This window comes from Amblyomma americanum, chromosome 2 (genome assembly GCF_052857255.1).
Source record: "Amblyomma americanum isolate KBUSLIRL-KWMA chromosome 2, ASM5285725v1, whole genome shotgun sequence".
Lineage (NCBI taxonomy): Eukaryota > Metazoa > Arthropoda > Arachnida > Ixodida > Ixodidae > Amblyomma > Amblyomma americanum.
The window spans coordinates 163514872-163539337 of record NC_135498.1 but is presented as its reverse complement, the minus strand read 5'-3'; the positions used below and the strand labels follow the sequence as shown (position 1 = coordinate 163539337).

The following is a 24466-nucleotide window of genomic DNA, read 5'->3' as shown; positions in this document are numbered from 1 at the left end:
GGCGTGGAGCGCATCTGGCCCACTCTCAGGTCATAAATGGCAGTTTACAAATAGCAGCTTTGTCTTACCTTCACTTCTTTGTAGATCAGAAACGTTAAAGCTAACGAAAAGAGATCAACCTAAATTATGGACAAAGCAGCGAGCTATGGAAAGGGCAAATGTAAGTGTAATGTTGAGATATTAATCACGCAGAAGAGTGAAGGAACAAACGCGGGTTAATGGCGTCCTATTCAAAATCAAGGAGAAGAAATGGGCTTGAGGAGGGCATGTAATCCGTGGGCTAGATGAACGATGGTGGGCAAGGGTAACGAACTGAATACCAAGTGAAGGCAACCGTATCAGGGGGCGGCATAACGTTACCTAGATGGATGATACTAACAATTCTGCGGGAATATAGTCGCTGCAGCTGCTTCCGGACAGGGTTACTTGCAGAGGTATGATAAAGGCCTCTGTCCTCAGTGGGCTTAGTAAGATTGATATCGAAGATGACCTATCGGCACTTTGGGTCTAATTCACAGGTACGGTATGCGAGGCGGACGCACAGAATGAAGTAGCCTTTTGCATGGAGTCGTGCAAACGCGCCACGCTGATTATACAGAATCAGGCGTGGTCCCATGATATCATGACGCGCACCACGATTATTGACCAGATTGTTTATCTATTACTGGACCGAACACAAATATTTTACTGATGACTCATTTCTGTCATAGAGTTCTTTTCGTTGCTGGTGGCAAAAATTTGAATCCGTTGGCCGAAAACAAGAGCTTCACTCTTAAAAAAAAGCTCTCAGGAAGAAAACATTTTGCTGCCGAACAGATTTCAGCATATCTATAGGTCAAGCCAAGCCTGTCCAGCCACAGAAATTCATTTAGACTGACGCAATCGCTAGGCGTGGCCTGTTCACAATGAGAAGAAAACTTCTGGGACTTTGCTTGCGGAGAAAAAAGATGGCGCACGGGGCACGTGTATATCTATAACGCCGGCTACACAGCGTCCTGTTTACTGCGTCGGTCGTCGCATTTATTCGGATTTTTCTTTTCGAACTATACGCGGAATCTTAAGCACTGGTATATTGTTAAGCACTTTGTATTGTTGGTGCTCTGTCTTAGCGTCTAAAGCAACATTTCTGTTCTTCACGACCGTCCTGTTGGTGTTCCCTAAAATATGTATTGAAACCTTATTTTTCGCCTACATATCCTGCCGCGTAGTCTTATCGGAAAATTTTTTAGACAAAGCCAGGCAAGAATGCTTACTCTAACGAATTCATCGTACTTATAAGGTCATTGTTTACGTTCTTAGAAGGAACGTGGGATCCTCGGACGTCGTACTCGGCTTATCCTGCAAAAAGTTCGCTGCCACTGCGGGCATAAAGAAAGGCTGCTTTTTTGTGTGTTTGCTCCGGATGGAAGGGTTGCGCCACGTCGTTCCTGGAATCGGAGCGTCTAGCATGGACACCCGCTTCTCGAATAGGCTCCTTTTTCATCAAGGTAATATCCGGCGCTTCCTTGGGCTGGACAACGCCTGAAAGCCCGGTTGCTCTTGGCGAATGGATGGTCCTTCTCATGTAGTCATCAGCATAGCCACAGAGCAGACATTAATGGGTTTTTATGACAAACAACATTGATTCTGTCGCCCTCAGTATGCAATTACACCTGCCTAGATGGCCGCAGAACGGCAAGTTCATGTGGTATTTTGAGAACACTGCTATTTTACAGAGTTGCATCTGCATTAATTTCCTTCGCTTCTCTTAACCTGGAATGCTCTCAACTATAAAAAACAGTCGACAGCTGTGACCCTGCACAGCTGGAAGTACTCCACATCCTGCGCACGCAAACGGATGTGCAGATTCGCTATCTGCACGCTGAAAGAGATATCATTTACTGAAATAGAATAAGTAAACGAACCTTGAGACAGTAGGTCGAGATTGCACGATTTCACAGGCGGAGAGAATGAAAAGCAAGTAAATTTACTATCACGCACTTTTATCTAACGCCATCTTCAGAAGGTTGGCGGGGGAGAGAAGTGAGGCAAGCTTATATCGCAGCTGTGCTGCTTACAATTGTTAGCGGCCAGCTTGTGTGTCAGTGTGATATTTATCAGCGGCGGCACATTATACGCCCGCTGTACACCAGTCACATCTTATTCCCTACAAGCCAAAAGTGAATTCGGAAGGGACATCGCCGCGTTGATGCTTACGACTGTAAGCGGGTGGCTTAAGTGCCCGTGCGATATCTATATAGCGGCTACGTTTATAACCCCGCTGTACACCAATACCGCCCTTCCTCGCAGTCAAAGGCGCCTTTAGAATGTTTCTCCAGCGCGATACCTGCCTTAAGCGGGCGTCATCCTTGTAGTGCTAACCATTGTTAATGGTCAGCTGGAGTGTCACTGCAATATTCGAGTAGTGGCAGCATGTTACACAGATTCTGTACATATTCATCGTTCTCCTCTGTATAAAAAATGTTTACGCCATAGAAGAAGATTGTTCCAAAGCTCAGCTGCACACTTGTTGAAGTCTGCACGATGGAGACATTAGACGACGACAGGCAACAAGCTGAATTATCTGTGGGCTGTGCTTTTAACCATGACATATTTTTAGCAAGCCGGATGATAATTACTGCACAATCACAGTGAACATAATAAGGCAGTGTAATGAAGGACGTCTGACAAGGCGCTGCGTCGCCAGCAACAACCAATACAGTTCAGAGTCAGAACAGCAGCAGCGATGAATCCAGAGCACGCACGAGCATCGGAGCGTTCAGCGCTTGTCGTCGTCTTCTTCCTTAAGCGCCACCCAGTGAAGGTTTCGGAGTCGAAGGCTTATCTCACAGCTTCCCCGAGCGAAACGTCACCATACAGGCGGCCTAGGGCGATGTGACGACGATGGGGTCGTAGTATGGTTTGAGGCAAACTGTATAATGTCGCGGCCTCGGCGACGGTGGTCAGTGGACGGCGTAAGGGGTTCGATGAGATAACTGACGGGGATATCTCCTTAAGAATGCGGTAGGGGACCTGATACTTGCTAAGAAGTTTGGAGGAGAGTCCGGGACCTGAGGGAGGCAGCCGTAGCTAGAACAAAGAGTCAGGGAAGTAAGCGGGAAGGAATGCTAGTGATCACGGGTCCTGTTCTGCTGCTGCTGTTGGGCGTGAGAAGTGACGGACAGTGCAAGCTGGCGGCATTGTTCGGCACAAGTTGCGGCTTGGTAAAGAGTCGTAAATTTAGAAGCATCACCACGGTATGGCAGGATGGTTTCCATGCTACAAGAAGGCTCTCGGTCGTAGATGATAAAGTATGCAGAGAATCCGGTGGTGGATTGAGCAGCGGAGTTATGAGCGTAGGTGAAGAAAGGTAGAACGCGGTCCCAGTTACAGTGACCGCAAGCAAAATAGATAGCCGGCATGTCACCGAGGGTGCGGTTAAAACGCTCAAACATGCCATTTGTCTGCGTAATAACAGGAGTAATTACTCATCGGTATCCACCCAAGCGCAGACATACGGATACAAATTAAAGCGGTACAGTTTTCTCGGACACTTCGTAGTTAAAGAAAAAATCGTCCTGGTCAGGGGTTCCTACAAACTTTTTGCCAACCCTTAACACAACGCTGAAAATTAGCTATCTAAGCGAGCAAATCCTCATCTCGCATCGCTGAGCAGATATTTCGCCCATTTCAGCAACAGTAGCGCCATGACGCGGTGTTTTCTGATGCGGCCGGCCGGTGAGCAGCGTTCGCAGTGAATGCGCCAATGCGAAAAGCGAAAAGCAATCGTATATGTATGGTGCTCCAGTGCATAAGCCGTGTAGTTTGACGCGAAATGAGCCTGAATAGTTCCCTGACGTACAAAAAACTGAAACCACTTTGGAACCTGGAGTAGTAAATCAAAAATAATGTCATTAATTCGTATGCACTGGCCGTATACAGTTCGCATGTCTTAAGTCTGCCGTTATCTAGGTAATATCACACATTGGAAATATCACGTATATAGCACAGAAATATCACGTATCCCGTATGTGAAGTGCACTCGTGGAGAACATCTGCAGCTATCATGGGGTGGTTTTTGTGTTAACGTTGAGTTCTTGTGCCTCTGCTCGACCGGCGCAGGTGAGCAGCGAAGCTGTGGTCCGTGCCTACTGGCGGCGCGTTCGGGATGTGGAGCCCCTGGTGAACGCCGTCGTGGACGAGCGCTTTGACGCGGCCCTCAAGGAAGCTCGCGCCGCTGACGAGCTGGTGCAGCGCAGTTCACCGCAGGAACTGGAGCGCACCAAGCCGCTGCTGGGCGTCCCTTTTGTCACCAAGTGTTCGGTCATGGTGCAAGGTGAGCTATGGTGCATAGCACTCGCAAGGGGTGAAGCTACGGAATCACTCAACAGGAATGAAACAAAAGAAGATGCATTACACCTGTACCGCACAACACAACTACGCCATCCTAGTTTTCTCAGGCTAACCTAACATCCCAAGAGCATCATCAGCATTGTGAGGCAGCCCTCCCAAGAGTCACCAATCCAATAGCATTCCCCACGTGGCGCTGTGCGACTAGCCGGAGTTTCTCCAGCCTCTCGCCCAATAAGTCATACAACCGCGGCCATGTATTGTACGTTCGATACAGCTTTCCGTTCATTTTGTCATGACGTCAATTCTGAGGAAAGCAACAGGAGAGGCCAAAGCAAGCGTTCAGTAGGCTTTGCGACTAGTCAGTACGCGACGCTTCTGCGGACCATTCTACTCAAGCGGCATCCCAAGACCGGCCGCGTCACAGCGACCATGCTTCGCCGGTTCATCACACAGCCATCGCAAAATTTCCCTCTTGAAAGAGAAGTGGCTCCGAGTGCGCTCGCCAGGCATGTAAAACGCATTTCCATGCTCTGTATTTCAATTGCGTCACCAGAAGCTTGCAACTGCATCATGGGCGTCTGCTGCTATTATGAAAGTAAGCGGCATCACAGACGTTTTTTTTTCACCAAAAGTGTGGCGTCATTCCCATCTTATACGTCACCAGAAGCAGCAACTAATATCACAGAATGGCACCAAACGAAAACGAAATGAAGTCTTTCATAATACTGCTCCAATTAATCGCCGTGGTGGATCAGTGATTATGTGCACTCGGCTGATGAACCGAAACACGCGGGTTCGATCCCTGCAGCGGCAGTTGAATTTCGATAGAGGCAAAATTAGAGGCCCTTGCAGTGTGCATTGTAAGGGCCCGTTGAAGGAACCCAGGTGATCGAAATTTTCGGAGCCCTTCATTACGGCGCCCCTCATACCCTGCGTCAGTTTGGAACGTTAAACCCTCATAAGCCATAAACCAAACCAATATTGTACTAGTTGTCAGCAGTCAATCAAAGTGCAGTTGCTTATAAAGGATGGCGTGTATTGTAGGCACCAAGTCTAAATGGCACAGGATGAACGAAAAGTGTGTGGTCCAAAATTTGTATTGCTGTTGATTCAAAGCATTCGCATTGTCTTTTCCTACAGCCTCGTCGTTACCATCAGCCTATCAGCATCGAAACATCTACAGGAAAACGGAGACTCCCATGGACTTGTAATTTACCGTGTCCTTCGCGAGCTGTTGCCGTATTTTCATTACACACACATGCAAATTTCGTCCGCCCACTTAAGTCTATTTCACTCCACTCATGGTGTTTATTAGGATTCTAACATAAGCTTTGGCATTCTCTTAAACTGCGCAGCTGACGCTGCAGCTTGATCTGTTCACGGCGGTGCCAACATTGTCCAGATACCATTGACATGAGCCGACGCAGCAAGACATCTGCGAGTGCTTGGTCGAAATTAGATTTTAGCGCCATGGTGTTATTCTGGAAACTCCGCATGCCGTCTGCACCGCCTAGACCCCTTACTTCAACTCAATCCTCCGTTCAGCCTCCTCCGGGGCAATGCTACGCTGTTTTGTCGCCTACGGCTAAGAGTGGCGTTTACAAATGGCTACTCCCACTTAATCGCAATGCAGACTCTCCTGATTGTGAGATATGTGGGTGTGACGAAATAATACAATGCCTTCTTTGTAACTGCCCTCGGTTTCAGCGTGAGCGTGCCCACCTGGCCGCAACATTCCGCCGTTTAGACCCTCGGACACTTATTGAAGCCAAGATTCTTCGTCTTTGTAGTAAGCCTTCATCGCAGAGGGCAGCTTTGAAGGCACTTATCAAGTTCTTAAAGGACTCAGGACTGAGTGCGAGGTTGTGAATTTTAGGGTGTGTCCTGTGTATTCTGCAAGTATTGGCCAACGCACATGTGGAAAAGTGATCATCTCCTTTTTTTCTCTCTCCTTTCTATCTCTCCCTCCGTTCACCTTCCCACGTCTAGGGTAGCATAAAGTACGCAGCTTTGTTCACCTCCGTGCCTTTCCGTTCGTCTTTCTCTCTCACTAACCTAAACGACCACCGACTGTGCTAAGCTGTTTCTAACTCAATCAATGCAGTCAAGCATGCAAGTGGACTCATCTCTTTTGTGTCGCAGCTGTGAAGTACAGCATTCTTCTTATTTGGCTAGCGAACAGTGAAATATTAACTGTCATTATCTTTGCCTGTAACACTGGCGTGTTCAAACGTTTTCCTAGATGTACTAATCTGGGCCTACGGTGGTATTGCAGTTTCCAATACAAAAAAGGCATGCTAACTACACTCACTGAAAATTTTAAAAATTTAATTTCGTTATTCCCGAGATCGATGATGAAGACAGCGATTTTATTGCTGAATCTACGTGCAAAGACACCTTTTCTTTACCACTCATCGGAAGACGCGCCTGGCCCGGGCCCTCTGCATTATTCTTCTACTGAGGCCTTTCCTGGCCCATCAAGCTCGATGCGAGGCCGAGGTCGCCCAGTTCCCGCAGGAGTTCAGTAGGTAAATTGCTCACTGTGTGGAAATAGCGTCCTGCTATACAAATAAAGATATAGCTAGCAAATGCGCTTAAATCACAAGAGGAAAAGATTACAGGACATACATAAACTCCGCCTTAAGTGTGTGACGATGTTTATTGCGATGTTTATTGCCTCGGGGCATAAAGGTGATGAAATGAGAGATGAGGAAGATGCTTAAATAGATGAAAAAAGATGGGCTGATCTAATGAAATCAAGTAGTGAACGATGATATGGACCCTGCGTCCAGGCAATACAGGAATCCGGATTGTCCGGTGAGAGACCCACCGCCGCCAGGTGCCGAATTCTCGTCGGCTTCAGCGCCGGCCAAACCCAGAACTTTTGGTGGATATCCGCCTCACAGTCTCTGATCTTGCAGACTGGACACCAGGGGCGGGGATATAAATCTTTTGAAATGCAGACGCTTGCGTGTCACAGCTGGAGTTAGGGCAACCCCGACCCGTATCCTCCGAAGCGCAACCTCCTCTGCACGGGTAAGACCACGGGGGAGGCTAACTGCACACGGAGGTATTAGAGCACGTGTGCGGCGCCGGAAGTGTTCTTTTCTTGTTAAAGGAGGGTAGTGTCATCCAGAGTGAGGACTCGAGGCAAAGACGAGGTTGGGGTCGAAAGGGAGGTCGCAGAATCTGCGCGGCTTTGTGCGCTCAGGAGGTCACGCGGGACCCACTCAATTAATAATAATAATTGGTTTTTTGGGGGAAAGGAAATGGCGCAGTATCTGTCTCATATATCGTTGGACACCTGAACCGCGCCGTAAGGGAAGGGATAAAGGAGGGAGTGAAAGACGAAAGGAAGAGAGAGGTGCCGTAGTGGAGGGCTCCGGAATAATTTCGACCACCTGGGGATCTTTAACGTGCACTGACATCGCACAGCACACGGGCGCCTTAGCGTTTTTCCTCCTTAAAAACGCCGCCGCCGCGGTCGGGTTCGAACCCGGGAACTCCGGATCAGTAGTCGAGCGCCCTAACCACTGAGCCACCGCGGCGGGGGACCCACTCAATTCTGATTTGCTGTGGGATGCGTGCTGCTAGACGATGGATGTCTTGGAAGATTTCTGGGGTGCAACTGACGCGTCGTAGTACGCTTGGGACGTGAAGGGCGTCGCTGCGAATGACAATGCAGGCCGTAGGTAGCATGGGAACGGCGGCCACAGAGCAAAGTGCCTGTTGAACCGCAAGTATCTCCGCACAGAAGGAGGAAGGTGGTTCTGAGAGGCGAAACTTTGACGTTTTGTTCAGGGCAGGATTGCAAGGACAGTAAACTGCCGTTGTTGTTTCGCAGGCCTGGATGCTTGCGTCAACGTACATAACGATTGAGCCGTGCGGCAGATTGGCGTCTTGCTCTGTAATTCGGTCCCGAAACGACGATGTCGCGCGGGTAGATGATGGCCGACGTAGAACAGTTGGTTTGTTCTCGCTTAGCTGCACAAAACGCCATGGAGGAAGAACTGGTGGGGGCGGCTGTGGAATGGAGTGCGATGAAGCATACACCCTGAGTGCGCATGTTGCGTGTGTAAGGTTTCACTTTAGGCGGCGAGCATCGCGTCGTTGCTGTGCCAGCTAATCTATTGCATTCAGCTGTGCATGTTCTTGGAGCGCCACGATCGGGGTAATGCGGGGAAGGCAAGTGATGACCCTCACTGCCTCTCGGTTAACAGCTCCTAGGCGACCTTTTTGAGCCCCGTCAAATACTGGAATTGGGCTTGGTAAACGAGTCGCGGTTGCGCAACCGCCGGCACCAACTATCGTGCAACATGAGAGCGGGCTCCGCCTGTTTTAGAAGCAATGCGTCTAATCAGACCCAATGCCTGAATTGCTTGAAGCTGTTAAACGCTGCACGACTGCCCTGCGCTGTCAGGTGCTGCCATCGGTGGAGCTTGTGAGAGCACTGTTGCTCTTCCCAAGCGGCCTATTGCGACCAGTCATTAATTTGACTATCTCCTGCCACAGTGGGCAGTTCGCTCACAATTCAGTTGGCAAGTTGTTATTATGCCAAAAGGTACGTAACTAGCTCATTTTTCTACATGGTGCATTTCACGAGGCCGAGCAGAATCTCGGCCCTAGGTGGGCCATAGGGTGGCTACCCTAGGTGGATGCCTACCTTACTGCGGCAGATTTTTTTATCACTACGTCGCAGGCGACGCGGCCGGATTTTCTGCAGAATAGAAACCTTGACGCTATCGCCATAAATAAAATCGGCACGGACACTTTATAGTGCTTATTTTTGTGAATGCGCAAACATTATTACTGTCCCCGGGTACACTGGCATCCATGTGCACCTACATAAGCGCGCATGGCACCACTTGTAACGCTGTACGACGAACGGGTGCATCACAATTTTGATACTAATGTGTCGGAAGGCATAAATTGACTGTGACATTACGTCGGTTCGGGACCTTGTCACAAGCTACCCTCTAACTTGACTAGCACGAGCAAGCCATATGCAATGAGAAATTGTATGAAACCACCTGGAACGATTGACGACAAACGGTTCGGTGACAATTTTGGTACGAAAGTCGGGAAAACTGGCGCCACATGGTGGTCAGCCAGCAGCGGGTATAGAAACAAACATGTATAGGATTGCTTGACGCGGCGCTGCTCGGCTTGCTGTGTGCGTCATACGGGCGCTTGAAGATCTCATACTGTTTTCTTGCCATCGCATGAATTTTCTGTACCAAGTGCAAGTACGCACACCCCTGCGCCACCGGCTTTTCTCATAACAGGACTAGTGCCTTCGCATCAAAATTTTTGGCGAATTAAAAAGGAGCAGAAGGAAGATTCGCCCGGCCGGATTCTTGATCAGTGGTTTTGTCTGCGAATAGCGCTGAAGTTCGAAGAGCCAAATTAAAGAGTTGCATACACGTGCAGTAAACTTTTGAGTTATCGCTGGATTCTTAATTAGTCATTTTTAAGGAGAAAAACATATATAGCCCATTTGGCAACGGAACCCGGTGTCGTTGTCGGCGCCCAAGAAAAGCGGCCCACAAGACACCCAATGACGAAATCGCCAATGAAGAAATGTGCGGGACACCTAACCAAGACCATTAAGAATGCGAGGCGAGCACGCAATCCATATGCCACAAAACCGCGTTGCTTTTCGGGGAATGCGTTGCGTGTATGCTAATGCGTAGATATTTCATTAGAAAGGAAGGAAACAAGATAAATTAAAAATTTATGCCTCGCCATCAAAGCAGGTAAATAGTCTTAATGCCGTTCGTAACTTTGTAAGTCCTGTGAAGTGGAAGTATTAAAATTTCTTTGAAGCCGGAGAAATTACCTTTCTTTTCTTTTTTAAATAAACACGATCTCGCCGGCTGCATTTTTTTTTTGATAGCGTTGTCTATTGCCTCTGGGCATTAGGGGAGTTGGGTAGAAGAGAAAACAAAAATAAAATAAAAGAGTGGGTGGATGGGTGTTAAATAAAGGATAAAGGTGGGCCGATCTAATGAAGGCGAGGAGGGAGCGGTGATATGGCACCTGCGTCTAAGCAATACATGAGGACGAATTGTCTGGCTGGAGGCCCGCTGCTTCCAGGTGGCGAAGTCTGGTTGGCTTCAGCGCCGGGCAAACCCACAAAAAATGTTGAATGTCAGGCTCACTGTCTTGATGTCACATCAAGCAATGAGAATCTCAGCTCTAAAGATCAAAGAAGAAAGAGCAGTGCGTCAGGCGGTAGAACGCTGTACAATGAAGGCCGCTGTACTGCGCCCACCACCCTACTGGGAACTGGGCCTTTTTAGAGCGAAAAGCTCAGCTCCCCGCATGCAAAGATGAAGGTCAAAACCGCTTGACAATGACCTTGAACCAAGGCGAGGGGTGGAGGGGTGCCTGTAGCGCCAGATCACGTGCCTCGCTCGTCGCCGCGCCACAGCTGCGCTTTCTCGCTCGTCTTGAGTAACGCCTGTGACACCGCTCGCCGAATCACGTGCTCAGAGCGGAGAGGGACAACATAAAAAGTGGCTGTCTGACAAACACCAGGCGTAACCAAGCTTTTCGCTCGTCTTATAGGTTCAGCCCGGTCGAACCATACCAATCTTTTAAATTCCAAAGCATCAGTAGCCTCATTACTTTTCCCGACTACATTCGCACCAAAGTTCTGAGAAACAGTTTTTCATAGAGTGTTCCGGGTGGTGTCTTAGGATTTCTCGTTGCATATAGCTTACATGTGCTAGTCAAAACGGAGGCTAGCTTGCGGCATGGAATTGAACCGACGACATACGCTCCTTCAATTGTATGTCTTCCCAGAATCTACCTCCGCCTCGCAGGCTCTGGAGGCCTCTCTTTGCCACCTTGAAGAGAAACGGCGCACAGACCGAGCCTTGCGCCATTCCCCTGCTTCCGAGCTACATCGCGGGTGACTCTGTGCTCTGGAATATAATACATGCTTTCCTTCACGATAGGAAGTCCTTGACATATTCGTCAGTTCTCTTCCCCACTTCCAGCTCGCTCAGCCCGTTGAGGATCGCCTGATGTTTTACATTGCCAAACTTTTTGGGGAGGTCTATGCCCAAAATTTCTCTCGCGTCTTAGGAGCGCGAGTCTATGATGTGGTATTTTAGTGGAACATCACGTCCTGCGTGCAGAGCTACAGGGCATATACTTCAGCATGTACGCGGACAATACCAAACTCTGGGTCAACAGAGGGAGTGATCCGCGCACGGAAGAGCGGTGACAGGCTGCAACCGACATCATTGTCGAGTATGCAGCCGAAACGGGGCTCGTGTGTTCGATGCAAAAGCACGAAATTTTTGTATATACCCCGACGTACCTCGGGCGGAAAGAACACGGGCATATTAAATTTAAGTTGGCCGACATGCAGGTGCCAAAGATGCATAAAGTAAGGAACTTGGGTTCAATCATCTAATCCGAAGGATACAACCGGGAGGTCCTTAGCAAGTTGAAGCATTACGGGATAGGTAGGGGTTTGAAGGAGAGGAACTTGCTTAGGCTAATAGAAGCGTACGTAATTAGCATATTTAGTTACACGACGAACTGCTTAGATATAAAAGCCAGAGAGAGAAAATAGATACCCTCATTCGGAAATGCATTCCACAGGCACTAGGGCTCTCCATGGGTACTTGGACGGAGCGACCACTTGGCTTAGGATAAATAACACGTGGATAGAACCAGTGCAGGCGGTGCGCCCCTCTCAAATTTCGAGCCTCAGCACAACACAAACAGGCATGGTAATGTTAGCAATAGTTGGAATAAATCCCTAAAGATTAAAGTTGAAATCGGAGGAAACGAAGGGACACCTTGGTGATCCCTCTTTTCCAAAAAATATGCACCCGTAGTTTAGCTCAGAACGCTGGGACAAAATAGCCGAGGCTCAAGAGGTGAGGTTCGGTAATGTGGAGGAAGTGGACTTATCATATCTTGATGCGGTGGGTGGCAGGATGGGAGCGGCAGTAGCTTAGGTTGTCAACGGCCGAGGGCCTCCAGTCCCCGCTGCATCCATCCGGCGGCGCAGCATCGAGATTGCGGAGGAAGTTCCTATAGCGCTTGAGTGCGTAGGAAAAAAGGCAAAAAATGGCGGTGGTTTAAATTTGATAAAACCTGGAGTGACGCGATAGCTACAGATTGCTGAGTGGAACTTGGTCACGTGCCCAATCACGTGAGGATCCACGTGATCAGCCACGGTGCCGCGCAGCCTGCAGCTGTTCCGCACCACATCACCAACCACGTGACAGCGTGGCGGCGCCGCCACGCTGAAGGTTTGAAATGCTACCGTAATGCACCTATGGCAATGAAATTTGTAGCAAGAGACAGTAAGGTTGCCATTCAAAATAAAATTTTGCAAGATACAGGATCTCGCCGGAAGCGGCTTTGATCATTAGCCAACAACCACTGGATTGAAAAATTCAGTTAATTTGGGTACTCTGACACGCCGCCGTCGCCGGTAACGAGGTTGCTCACGAGTGAGGCCGAGTTCTGTACTTCCGGGAGCAGTAGCAGTTGCGGTAGCAGTTCTGGGTACAGCCTCCCGAAAAGGGGGGGGGGGAGGAAGAGGAGCGCCTGCAGAATCACGAGGAAATTATTGACCAGTGGAAATTGGGACGTAGGCTGGTACGCCCACCATGCCCAAAATTAAATAATAGAGAAGCCATTGCGTGGAAGCGTCTACAAACTAATATTTTCATGAACCAGTCGGCCACATAATTTAAATGTGCCCCAAATTCTCCCTCAGTAGGCAAAAATATTGATAGTAGAGAAGCCTGGGAGATTCTGCTAAGAACCCTGTACCCTGAGCTCCAGAGCACCACACACCACCTGGCAGAACAGACCTCTACCAGTCAAGGACTGCCAGCCAGCCTCTAACCGCAGACGCGCAACTCCCCGTCTCCAAGGCCTGTGTGCCAGGGGTGGGGAAGAACGTCGTTTCTGATGGAAATAAAAGTTGTTCACTCAATGAATGAAAAATTGTCTGTAGGCGCTGTTGAGGTGTCAACCGAGATGTTAGGCATTTACTGCGCCAATTCTCTCCCTCAAGAACCGTGTCAACCGAGATGTTAGACATTTACTGCTCCAATTCTCTCCCTCAAGAGCCAATTTGGTGTTAGAATAATAAGGTAACAGTTCTACATCATTGATAGTGGTTCCATACGATTTCTTGTTGTATATAGAGCATACGTAGCAGTCGGGTTGGAGGTTGCTCGCGACGGGTATTCGTACCAAGTGACTCGGATCTTTCTGGACTCAGCGTTTCTAGAATCTGCGTTCGGAGGTGCGTCTTTGCTTCATTCGTCACTGCACAACCTGCGTCGAGGTGTAACGCTAATGATGACGCACTAATGATTTCGTTCACATCGTACGCAAGAAATCTTGAATACCCTATGTTTTTCTTCTTTTGTAACCTTCCCTGCATCCGACATCGTGGCCAGGCATGCGCGTCGGTACTACTTGGGTGCAGCACTGTGAGCGACGCTATTAAGCTTTCCACAAGTAAGCTTTGTTTCATTGCGTGTCTAGAAAAAAATTGGTATAAACAAGTAAAAGGAATTCAGTGGCTGGATTTGTTTAATTAAAAGGCGTTTGGAGAAAGATGTGGAAAAAAATTTGTATATGTAATTTTTCTGGCGTGAGGAAAATTTCAGCTGCAGCAGACATCAAAAATAGGTAAACAACCGCTGAGTAATTTTTTTGCTCTATTTCATACCCTTTTTTATATAACCCTATTTCATACTCATCACTGCAAGAACGGCCCAAGTGTACTAACACAGCCATTAATAATCAAAAGGCGTTCACAGCTCCTCTATGTACAAGCCCGAGCCCGTGCTCGGCCCACAGCTACAAGCTTGGGCATGGCCCAGGCCCGGTGAAGCTTCACATTTTCTGGCCCAAGTTTCCTACGCACCATAACACTCTAGTGTTATAAGATCACTTAAGCTCTGCGTTCAGGTCATTTTCCTCTTTCATGCCAATACATATCAATCTGAAACGCTCATTAACTCTTCGTCCGCAATCACTACGCGAATATTCGCAGGGCTTTGTGCATTTTGTGTGAATCAACAGCAAAGTCTTTTTATTGTTTGAAATACGGTTGTTAGAGCTTTTTCGTGAGGTGTCGACGCCACAAGCCTCTTTTCGTAGGAAGCTGCAAAAGTGGCAGGTTTTCTATCTATGCCAAGTTCTGGCGCTGTTATATTTCCACATAGCAATCGACACAATGAAAAATTCACCGTTCCACATGTTTCAGTGCGTCATTTTCACAAAATATTTGATTGCCTCTATGGGTGTACTCGCTGAGCAGCAACCGGCAAATATGCGAAAAAGGAAAGTGCGAACAAGCTGTTCATACCTTGGGCCGTGTCTCGTGCAGGGCTGCTGACGGACGCAGGACTTCCAGCCTGGCGTGGTCAGCGCGCTGACTACGACGCTGACAGCGTGCGATTGATGCGTGAAGCAGGCGCCATCCCGGTGGCGACGACTAACACACCCGAGCTGTGCCTCTGGACCGAGTCGTTCAACCAGCTGCACGGGCGCACCAACAACCCGCACGACACGCGGCGGACGGCCGGAGGCAGCTCCGGTATGTGCATCCACGAACGCTCGGCCGCTCTTCTGCTGACCGCTCTCACCTGTGCTGCGCTATCTCATTAGTTTCTCGCAGCATCACCAAAGCTGCGCTGAATGCCGAGCTAGCGTTCTGACGTCCCGGAATGTAAGGCCAGTATAAATGGGCATCCGGGGTCACGGTAAAGTGCGCTTTATAGCGCGCATGCGCAAAAACATTACTTTATATCGAGCCTTAGCGTACGGTCTCGCTACAATTGCTGCTGCACTCTTGACTACACTGAAATAACATTTCCAGCATGGCGGCTGGCATTGAAGCAGGAACCTTCGATTAGGAGTGAATTCATTGTTACCCGGTTTTCCAGTACATTGAGTGATCATTAACTCGGAATACTGCTTTCGCTTTGTCAATATAACTTAGAGAAAAATCGATGAGCGATAAATTTACCTTTTTTTTAGTTCGAGTGAATATTTTCCCACTGATAGGGCTAGAGAAGGATGCCAGTTTCTTGACAGAAATGGTTTCTGTTCTAAAGGGAGCCCGCGCCACTAGACTGAAGTTACGTTTGCGTCTTTTTTCCAATAATCTGAACTAAATGGCGCGTGTGACAAACTGCGTAACACCGCAAAATGCTTGAGTTTAACCCTCGTAAACATGAGTACATAGGAAGCTTCCATTTATACCTTTTTGTAATCATATCTGCATACGCCGCGAGCACACAAGAAGACGATGCGTGGAGGAACAAGCTTAACGCACTCTCCTGATTTTATGAGGAGGTCTCTACCTTCAACAGCGCAGCAAGGACCTATAGGATGCAGTATGGTCGTATCGTCAAATTTGCTCTACCCGGTCCGTTGTTTACAGACATTGCATCGTCATTTGCACAACATACGATCAAAACTCCCCATGTCTTACCTGAAGAGACGAGCATATTTTGTCTCCTGATCCTAACGGGCATATGTTCTAATCGATGTAAAATTCTGGTAGCGCTTGATGTTGCTCGTATTGAAGTATGATATCGGAGCTATTACTCACTATTTGGTACCAAAGCGCTGCTATACGGCTTCGAAGGAAAGCTACAAATATTGTACAGAATGTAATAGTGGAAAGTAATAATGTGTAGGATGCTAACGAGCATTTACTCCATTCCTAATTCTGCTGAGCTTTGATAGATTCATTATACTCATTGCCCCGTCGTAACACCATGTTGCGTACGGGCACTATAGATAGGAACATAAGTTTCCATTTTATGTCCGGCGGGCCAATTGCCGGCTCCAATTGCAAATTCAACGCTGATCGCTACGGCGGCCTGCAATAAACTGACCATGAAACGGTGTACAACGCTTCAGAGCAGGTCGCAATGCGCCGCAGCTTTACCTTGGAATTGGCCTGTTTTTTATTGAGTCATAGTTTTAACTTTTTTTCGAGCTAGATGCAAAAAGTTAAAACTATGACTAGCTCAGGTGGGGAAGAGCAAAACGGTGGTGCGATGACTCCTAGGGCCAATGCCATGTAGCTGTTCCTGTTTGTCATTTGTCTTTCCAAGCTGCCACATAATGCAAGTCCGGCGTTTGTCAAAAGTTTAGAGCCCAAGGAATTTACTTCTGCGGCTTGTTGTGCATCGCTAGCACTCCAGATCTCTTGAAGGTGCAGAAACTCTTGCCCTGACAACCGCGATGGTTAGGACGTCCATGGGTGCTACACAGGCCCTATTAGGTGGCATAAAAGCCGAGCCATTTGGCTTTTGTTATATTGTTTTCCTTCTGCTGCCCTCAGGCCAAATGTATCATATAACATGCCAACACTGGTAAGATATAGCAGCACAGTTTCTGTTCCACTAGCAGTGTTTCAAACAATAACAAACAACTAGATATGTACAACAGCTACTGGCGGATAGAAGCGGCAGCTGTGAAGTCAAAATGAGCTGGTTTTTAAAAATTAATGTGCTCAAGACCTTCGAAGAAAGGCTTATTTTCAGCAAGATTATAAATCACGCTCAAGAAAGCTCTTTAGACAGTGTACCTTGCTCAGAGTTTCCACAAGGAGCACCCAGAAGGCTGGAAATAGAACAGACCCCACAGCAGTAACGAGGATTTCGCTTCAAGGTGCTAGCAAATGAAGAAAAACTGCGCCTTGATAGGAGAGGAGGCGTGGTATAAGTGCGTGCTCTTGCGAAATTAAAAACGAAAGGTCATTGAAATTACTAACACTTGTAGAAGAGCAAAGATACTGCCACATTTCACTCCCAGGCACATTATGACCACACTACCCTAGGCGTCAATTCATGTGGGGGTGGTCTTCCTTCCTCAACCGAGAAATTTTACATAGAAAAATCATGCTCAACCCAATTCTTTATTGAAATAATTCAAAGAAATGCAAGGCTGAAACATGTCGATAAATGACTCATTTTTAAAGATAACGGCGATCAAGCTAATGTAAATTGAGATACCAACACTTTGTCTAGCTTCCACTTCACTGCCCACCACTATGTGCAGAAGCAGAGCTTAGCCACGAGCTTTGTATCATTTTTTTTCCCTTCATTATTTGTTATTATGGATGAATCATTTAGCAACAATTATGCTCGGGATCCAAACTGTCCACATTACAGAGGCACGACTTTACATATTTACTCATCAGAGCCACGATCACATTAAGTGGCCCGCCACAACTATCCAAAAGATTAACAAAATAAATGGCCTCCCTAACAAAGATTTGAAACCATACTAGCTGTAAGGACGGAACGTGTTCCAACAGTGCGTTTTTAAGCGCAAATGTACCTAAAACAGTAAAGGTGTCCTTATGCCGTGTCAATACAATGGGCTTAAAATAACCAAAAACTGAGACACATTGAGGACAATTAGACAAGGAAGAGTGAAAGCAAATCAGTGGCCCAGAAATTATAAGATTTTAGCACTCCCTCAATACCACTTCCTTGTTGCTCATATGAAGGTTCACAGCAATATTTACAAGCAAGCTGAAAATTTTTATGTAGTAAAAACACTGAATTTAGATAAAAACGAGCAGCTGAACTCTAGTTACCTGCCTGGCAGTTATATACACATCAGCTGCAATAAAAAAAATTACTAACTGTCTAAAGTTTGCATGAAGTATAAGGCTTCAACTTTAGTACTTAATTACTGACAGTCAAAAACAGGCACTCACCTTGCAAATCCGGTCAAAAATGATTAAACATAATACAGGTCTATGCGCCGGCGTTCAAGCACTGGCACAGAGTAATATAAAGCGACCAATATACTAGCAACGCGGCCTTAATATAGTAGCGCGAATATTTTGCTCTATTCCGCAGCATAATGTTCCAGCGCTCTAGAGAAGCCTGCTCACGTCTTTATCGTACGACGCTATTTAAGACGCAAAATCACTTACCATGACAACGAGACTGAATTTAAACAACAAGGCTTCAAGGATATACTTCAGGGCAGCCGTGTTGAGGTAGAACCCTCTCTCCAGCTGGTCACGGGCGAAGAAAAGGGGAATGGAGGAGAAGGTCGAGGGGAATAGAGCGAGTTCTGCAATAGACGACCGAGAACGGCGTCACCCGCGTTGTGTCACGTGGTGTAGTGTTGAGGGCAAAAGTTGCAGCAGAAACAAAGCGGTTCTTCTCAGTTGGTGTGGGAAGGACCTGTGTAGGCCACTATTATATCGGTCAAAGTACGGTTGACACGTTCCACGAGTCCGTTGCAGCGAGGTGGTTGACAGACGTGGTAGAGGGCCGAATGGCAGAAGAGCGGACTTCTGTCGCAAATTCTGTTACATAAAAGCAGCTTGCATGGTCCTTGATGAGTCGTCCCAGCGTACCATGCTAGAAAACGAGGTGCCGCTTCACATACAAGACTGCGTCACAGGATAATATGTACGGCACGGGTAGGGCTTCAACCCACTTTGAGAAGTGGTCGATGGCAGCTAATTTGCTGGCACGCGTCTTGAGAAACAGGCCCATGTGGTCTAGCCGGACCTGTTCGAAAGGCGAAGTGGGCGTCTGGACAGGCTATAAGGGCGGCTTGTGATTTGCGGTAAAGGGCTTCCGGTACTGGCACGTCTGGCATGACGCCAAGTGTTCTCGGACGTCACGACCCATATTAGGCTAACGCAAGCGTTCCGAGGCGCGCCCAAAAGTCTTGTCGTGACCCAAGTGGCCTGACGTGGGAGCGCCATGCAAACCGCGCAAGCCATGAAGCCGCAGATTGGCCGGGACTACCGGCAACTACATGGAGGACCGACCAAAGAGCCGTTCTACATAGTACAAGAGGCCGTCCGTGAGTCCTTAGGCGTAGCGGAGCTTTCAGTTGCACCTCGCAGCACAGGCGCTGAGGCAGTGCACTAAAGCGGCCAGGTCGGGATCGGCCAGCGAAGGCCGCAAGTCCGTCAAATACGTCCTGATTTTCGGGGCCACGGTGATGCACAATTGTGAAATTGTATTGCAGCAGGAGATACCGGCGCGCGAACGTCGCATTCAAATGTGGGGAGGGCTGAAACAAAGTCAGATCGCTGTTGTCTCTGACTATTGTAAAGTGGCGACCTTATAGGTATAGACGGAACTTCACAACCGCCCAGACCACGGCGAGGCACTCGAGCTCCGACGAGTGCGGGCGCCGCTTAACATCCGAGAGTTGCCGGCCAGCGCAAGCCAGGACAATCTGGTCGCCAGACTGGTCTTCTTGCAAAAGGACAGCTCCGAGTCAATTTTGTTTGGCGCAACGTGAGTAAGATGGCCGACGGACACTAATCGTAGTGGCCCAAAGTAGTGGGTGAGCGGAGGACATGCTTTATACCAACGAACATTGTTGGGCCGGGGTCCAGTTCCACGATGCGTTCTTTTTAGCAGGACGGTTAACGGCTAGGTCCGTTTGGCGAAGTCCGAAATAAAGAGGCGGAAGTAGAACGCAAATCCAAGGAAAATTTAAGTTTCTTGGAAGTGACTAGAGCCTCATAAGCCATGAGCACCAGCAGCTTGTCAGGGCCGAGACGAATGTCACGTCGGGGAGGCTGAAGAAGCAATTTGAGGTTTGAAACGATGCCCCGCGGCGGTAAATGCCTCGAGAGAGAGAGAGAGAGAGAAATAACATTTATTTGCACCCGCCAAAAGATTGATGGGTATTGGAGACGCCGCTCGGTTCCAGCCATGTCCTCCCCCTCAGCCGTCGACCGGGATCTCTTGGATCTCAGCAGCGGCAAGGGCGAGAAGGATGACTTCACGTTGTATAGTTTTGTCCTCGTTGTGAAGCATTGCCTCCCATGCCTCATTCGTTCTATCAAGTTGTTCAAAGCTCGGATATGTCCATATAATATGGATCATGTCCGCCATGCCCTCGCAACGTTTGCACCTGAGGTGAAAATCTCTGGGTGCCACTTGCTATAAAGCTGATGGTTAGGAAGCACACCGGTTTGCAGCTTCAGCCACGCAACCTCTTCGTTTTTGGTTAGCTGCTTACTTGCTTTCGGAAGTACCGCTCGGCCTAATTTGTAATGTTTAGGATTTCCTGATATGTATTAAGATCGCCATCGAACTGTAGGAGCTCCTCATCGCACGAGGGGGACGTGGTTGTGCATAAGACGCCACTGGGATCTCTGAAGGTAGCTAATCCTCGGGCTAGAGCATGCGTTTTATCGTTACACCTCAACCCTTGGTGCGTGGGTGTCCAAATGAGCGCTACCTGTTCTGCCTGTGGTGTACTGTCGGCCAACACTCGTGCTGCCAGAATGTCCAGTTTGTCCTTTTCCTCCTGGTAAAGCCGCAAATAAGGCACCACGTAGACTATCCTGCTGATTATAAAAGATTGGACTAGCCTAAGCAGATTAGCATCTTTCATACCCGCATGTTTGTTAGCGATTCGTTTTAGGAGTCAGCAAGTATAACTGGCGCTATCCTCTAATCTCTGAACCGTTTCCTAGTTCCTGCCGTTTGCCTGAATTCGTAACCCTAGAACCCTAATGCTTTCAACCACTGGAATTACGTTACCGTCGACCCTGAGGTTGATCCTGTGTTATACGGTCCATCCTGCTTTACGTGCCGACGCCGTGGCGACCTCTAGGGCGCAATAAATAGCACTTCCGACTTCTCTGCCAAGTACCTGAGCCCGATCGGTTCTAAGTATTTTTCTGTTACATCTATAGCTCTTTGAAGTCTCAGTTCAATTTGGCTGTGACTGCGCCTGCACATCCACAGAATCAGGTCATCTTCGTAAAACGTATGATTCAGCCCCGGAATTTCGCCCAGTTGTGCGGGAAGGCCAAGCATGGCGATATTAAACGGGGTCGGGGACAACACTGCTCCCTGCAAGGTGCCCTTGTTGCCCAGTCGAATACCCGTCATTGTGTTACCCCCATGCTTATAGATGCCGTTCTGTCTGTAATAAAATCGTGTACGTAGTTGCAGGTGCGAACACCCATGTCTAACGCAGCCAGACTCTCCAGAATGGCCGAGTGCTTTACGTTGTCGAAAGCTTTCGACACGTCTAGACGAACTGTCACCCTGGTGTCTAGTGTTGAATTGTATATTATCTGTTCATTTAGCTGCAGCATGACATCGCATGCAGACAAATGCGATATAAATTCAATAATGGTATTTGGATATATAATTTTTTCCTCAAAAATCGGTTAATCCGGGTCCGAATCATATGTTCCATCACTTTGCCAACGCACAACGTGACCGAAATGGGACGCAAGTGCTCGAAACTCGGCTGTTTTTCCGGCTTCGGGAGGAACACAAGGTTCGCGTGTTTCCATGCCGCCAGCAGTACCGGCTTCCTAACACTCCTGAATGAAGGCAGCGAGATGTCGGATCGATGTGTCGTCGAAATTTCCTAGAATTCGGTTCCTGACTTTGTCTGGTCCCGCGGCATTCCTGGTTCTCGGTCTGTTTATTTCTGTCCAGACCTCGGCAACTGTTATCGATTTATCTAGGTCCGGGTTTTCTTTCCCCCCGTAATCTACGCAATCTGGCAGCGGTTTAGCTTTACCGTTCGCGCAGCTCAAGTACCGGTCCAAGACTTGGGATATGAGAGTATCCGTGGTCCCGTTAAATGTATGTAGTAGCCATTGAAGTTGTTGCCTGGCCTCGAGTTTGGACTTGTCCGGATCTTGAAGATGCCGAAGCAAGTGCCATGTACCTGCCTTTCCGATGTTCCATTCCAGCTTGTCGCAAATGTTGTTCCAGTTTCGCCTTGTTAAAACGAGTGCGTACTCTTTAGTTTCCTTGTTAAGCATGGCCAATTGTCTTCGCAAGGACCTGTTCCCCCTCTTCTGTGCGATGCGCGTTTCAAGATCCTTCTTCTTGCGCCAGAGACTGACCATGTGACGATCTACTCCCTCGAGGTCCTTGTCAACCTCTACCTCGCCTGTTGCCTCGCGGACCGACTGAAGGACGTTTTTACTCCAATCATCAATGCCACTGATGCCTTCCTCCTGCCCCGTGCGGCCATTTTAAAAAACCTCCCAGTTCACCAACGCCACCTTCTTGGTGCGGATAACCGTTGGCCCGTTGTCGACTACAATTTCGATAATATTATGGTCGCTGCCCAAGTTTTCGTCCGTGTTGCACCACGTGGCGGAGGAGCAGCTTCCGGTTAGAGTTAAGTCCGGAGACGTGTCTGTCGAAACACTGTTGCCCTGCCGTGTAGGTCTGAGGGGATCCGTGAGAAGCATTAGGCCATTGTGCTGAACACTAGTCTACAGTTCGCGCCCTTTTACTGGCGTGTACTTATACCACCATGCCGGGTGATGCGCGTTAAAGCCCCTGAATATCAAAAGAGGCGCTCCCTTCGAGATCACAGGAGCTTTTGCGAAAAGCTCATCAAAGCCACAAGGAATTTTTTTGGCGTGGCGGGCTATATATATTAAGAATGAAGAGACTATCGAGTTTTCCTTTCTGCGGGATTATCTCAATCAAAATATGGTCAAGATTTATTGTCCCGGTTTCATACTGCAACACCGTTATATTCCTTTTGACGAGAGTGACTACTCGCGTGTTGTCACCTCGTCCTACCTACGATTTGTAACTCGCCAGCTTGACGTGCTTACCGCCCTCTTGCAACGCGATTACTTCGGGTTCGTCACAGCTCATCAGAAAAGTCTGGAGTACCGCCCGTTTGTGACCGAAGCCTCTACAGCTCCACTGCCAAATGGTATGTCTACGGGGACGCAGTCATTTTGAAGGTTATTAATTTCGTTATATACCCACTGAATTCTCCCGTCTTTGTTTGCCATATCGGCGCGCATCTGTTCCATAGCCGCCCTCACGTGCTCCAAAGCGTTCATAGCTTGCTGTTTAAAAATATGATCATCCTCTTACTTTCTATTCAGTCGTCTTTCTAATCCTTGCATGCGGGTTTCAAGAACCTCCTCGGAACCTCTTTTCTTTTTTGTTGCTGGAGGACCTTCCCTAGAGAGCTCTTCTGTTTTTTTCGCGGCAGCTCCACCGGCTGCGTTTCAGCATTCATCGGCTGCGAAATCCTGCCTGTCGCCCTATCCTATTCTTGGAGCGCCTTAACTTGCAGTTGCAATAATCGGTTGTGGTCTTTAAGAGCCTTGACTTTATCTTAGTCCTGAAAGACACTACTTGCACAATCCACTTTTGACGGCGCCTGCTGGTTCTTCTTCTGCTGCTGCCGCCGCCGCTGCTGCTGCCGCTGGAGCTGCCGCTGCTGCTGCTTCGATCGAGAGCATCGAGAGCATCGTCTTGGACGGAGGCGGCTGCAGGCGAGGAAACGAAGCGGAACGGTCCCTCGGGTGGCTCCTGGGTCACTCGTGGGACCCACTGTGCCCGTCTCTACGACTAAAACGGATCTTGCTGCTGCTTCTTGGCCTCCTCTTCGGCGACTAACTTTGCTTCCCACTGTTTCTTCTTTATCACGTATGGCGTACGGATGAGCTCCTTGCAGTGCTTATCACCCGTCAGATGGTCTTTTCCACACAGGCGACACTTGGGAGCGCACTGATGATCTTCGGGCAGCGACACCACCCCACAGCCACGACACTTTGGGTTTTCACTATCGCACACATCGGAGTGATTACCAAGTTCCCCACACCTGAAGCAGACTTCATATCTCTTTTTGAACAACCGGTAGGGCATGAGCATGCCTTCAATCCTGACAAATCTTGGAACGTCAACTTCCAGAAAGGTGATAATAATAGTGGAAGTCTTGCCAATCCGACGCACTCTGATTCTTCGGAATCCTGCTCAGTGCTTTGAACAACAGTTCTTCCGTGAATCTCTTAGAGATCCCGTGGACTACCCCTCGCCCGCAATCCTCCGGTGCGATCAAATTGGCCTCAACTTCGTGTTCCTTTTCGTCGAGTTTAAAGCAACAGATTGCAGCTACATTCACGCCTCGAAAAGTCCAAGGAGAGTCCAATGCCTCGAGAACAAGCTTGAGGCCCCGCTGATTATCTGAAAAATTGGCCCGCAGACATCCACGCCGTCTATGTATACCAGCGAAATGGTCCACTTGATGTGGTCCAACACGCGGTCCATAAGCGGCTGGAACGTGTCTGGGGCATTGGAGAGGCTGAAGGATATTAGGGTAAACTGGTAAAGGCTAT

At 48.4% G+C, this 24466-nt stretch overlaps 1 protein-coding gene across 1 annotated transcript in view; it reads left to right on the top strand.

The window, feature by feature from the left end:
- LOC144119227 (fatty-acid amide hydrolase 2-A-like) overlaps nucleotides 1-24466 on the top strand; it is an 81080-nt gene that overhangs the window by 9359 nt on the left and 47255 nt on the right. The window contains exons 2-3 of the mRNA XM_077651899.1: nucleotides 4102-4315; nucleotides 14714-14923. Of these exons, the coding sequence (XP_077508025.1) occupies nucleotides 4102-4315; nucleotides 14714-14923 (424 nt within the window). The remainder of the gene's footprint in view (nucleotides 1-4101; nucleotides 4316-14713; nucleotides 14924-24466) is intronic.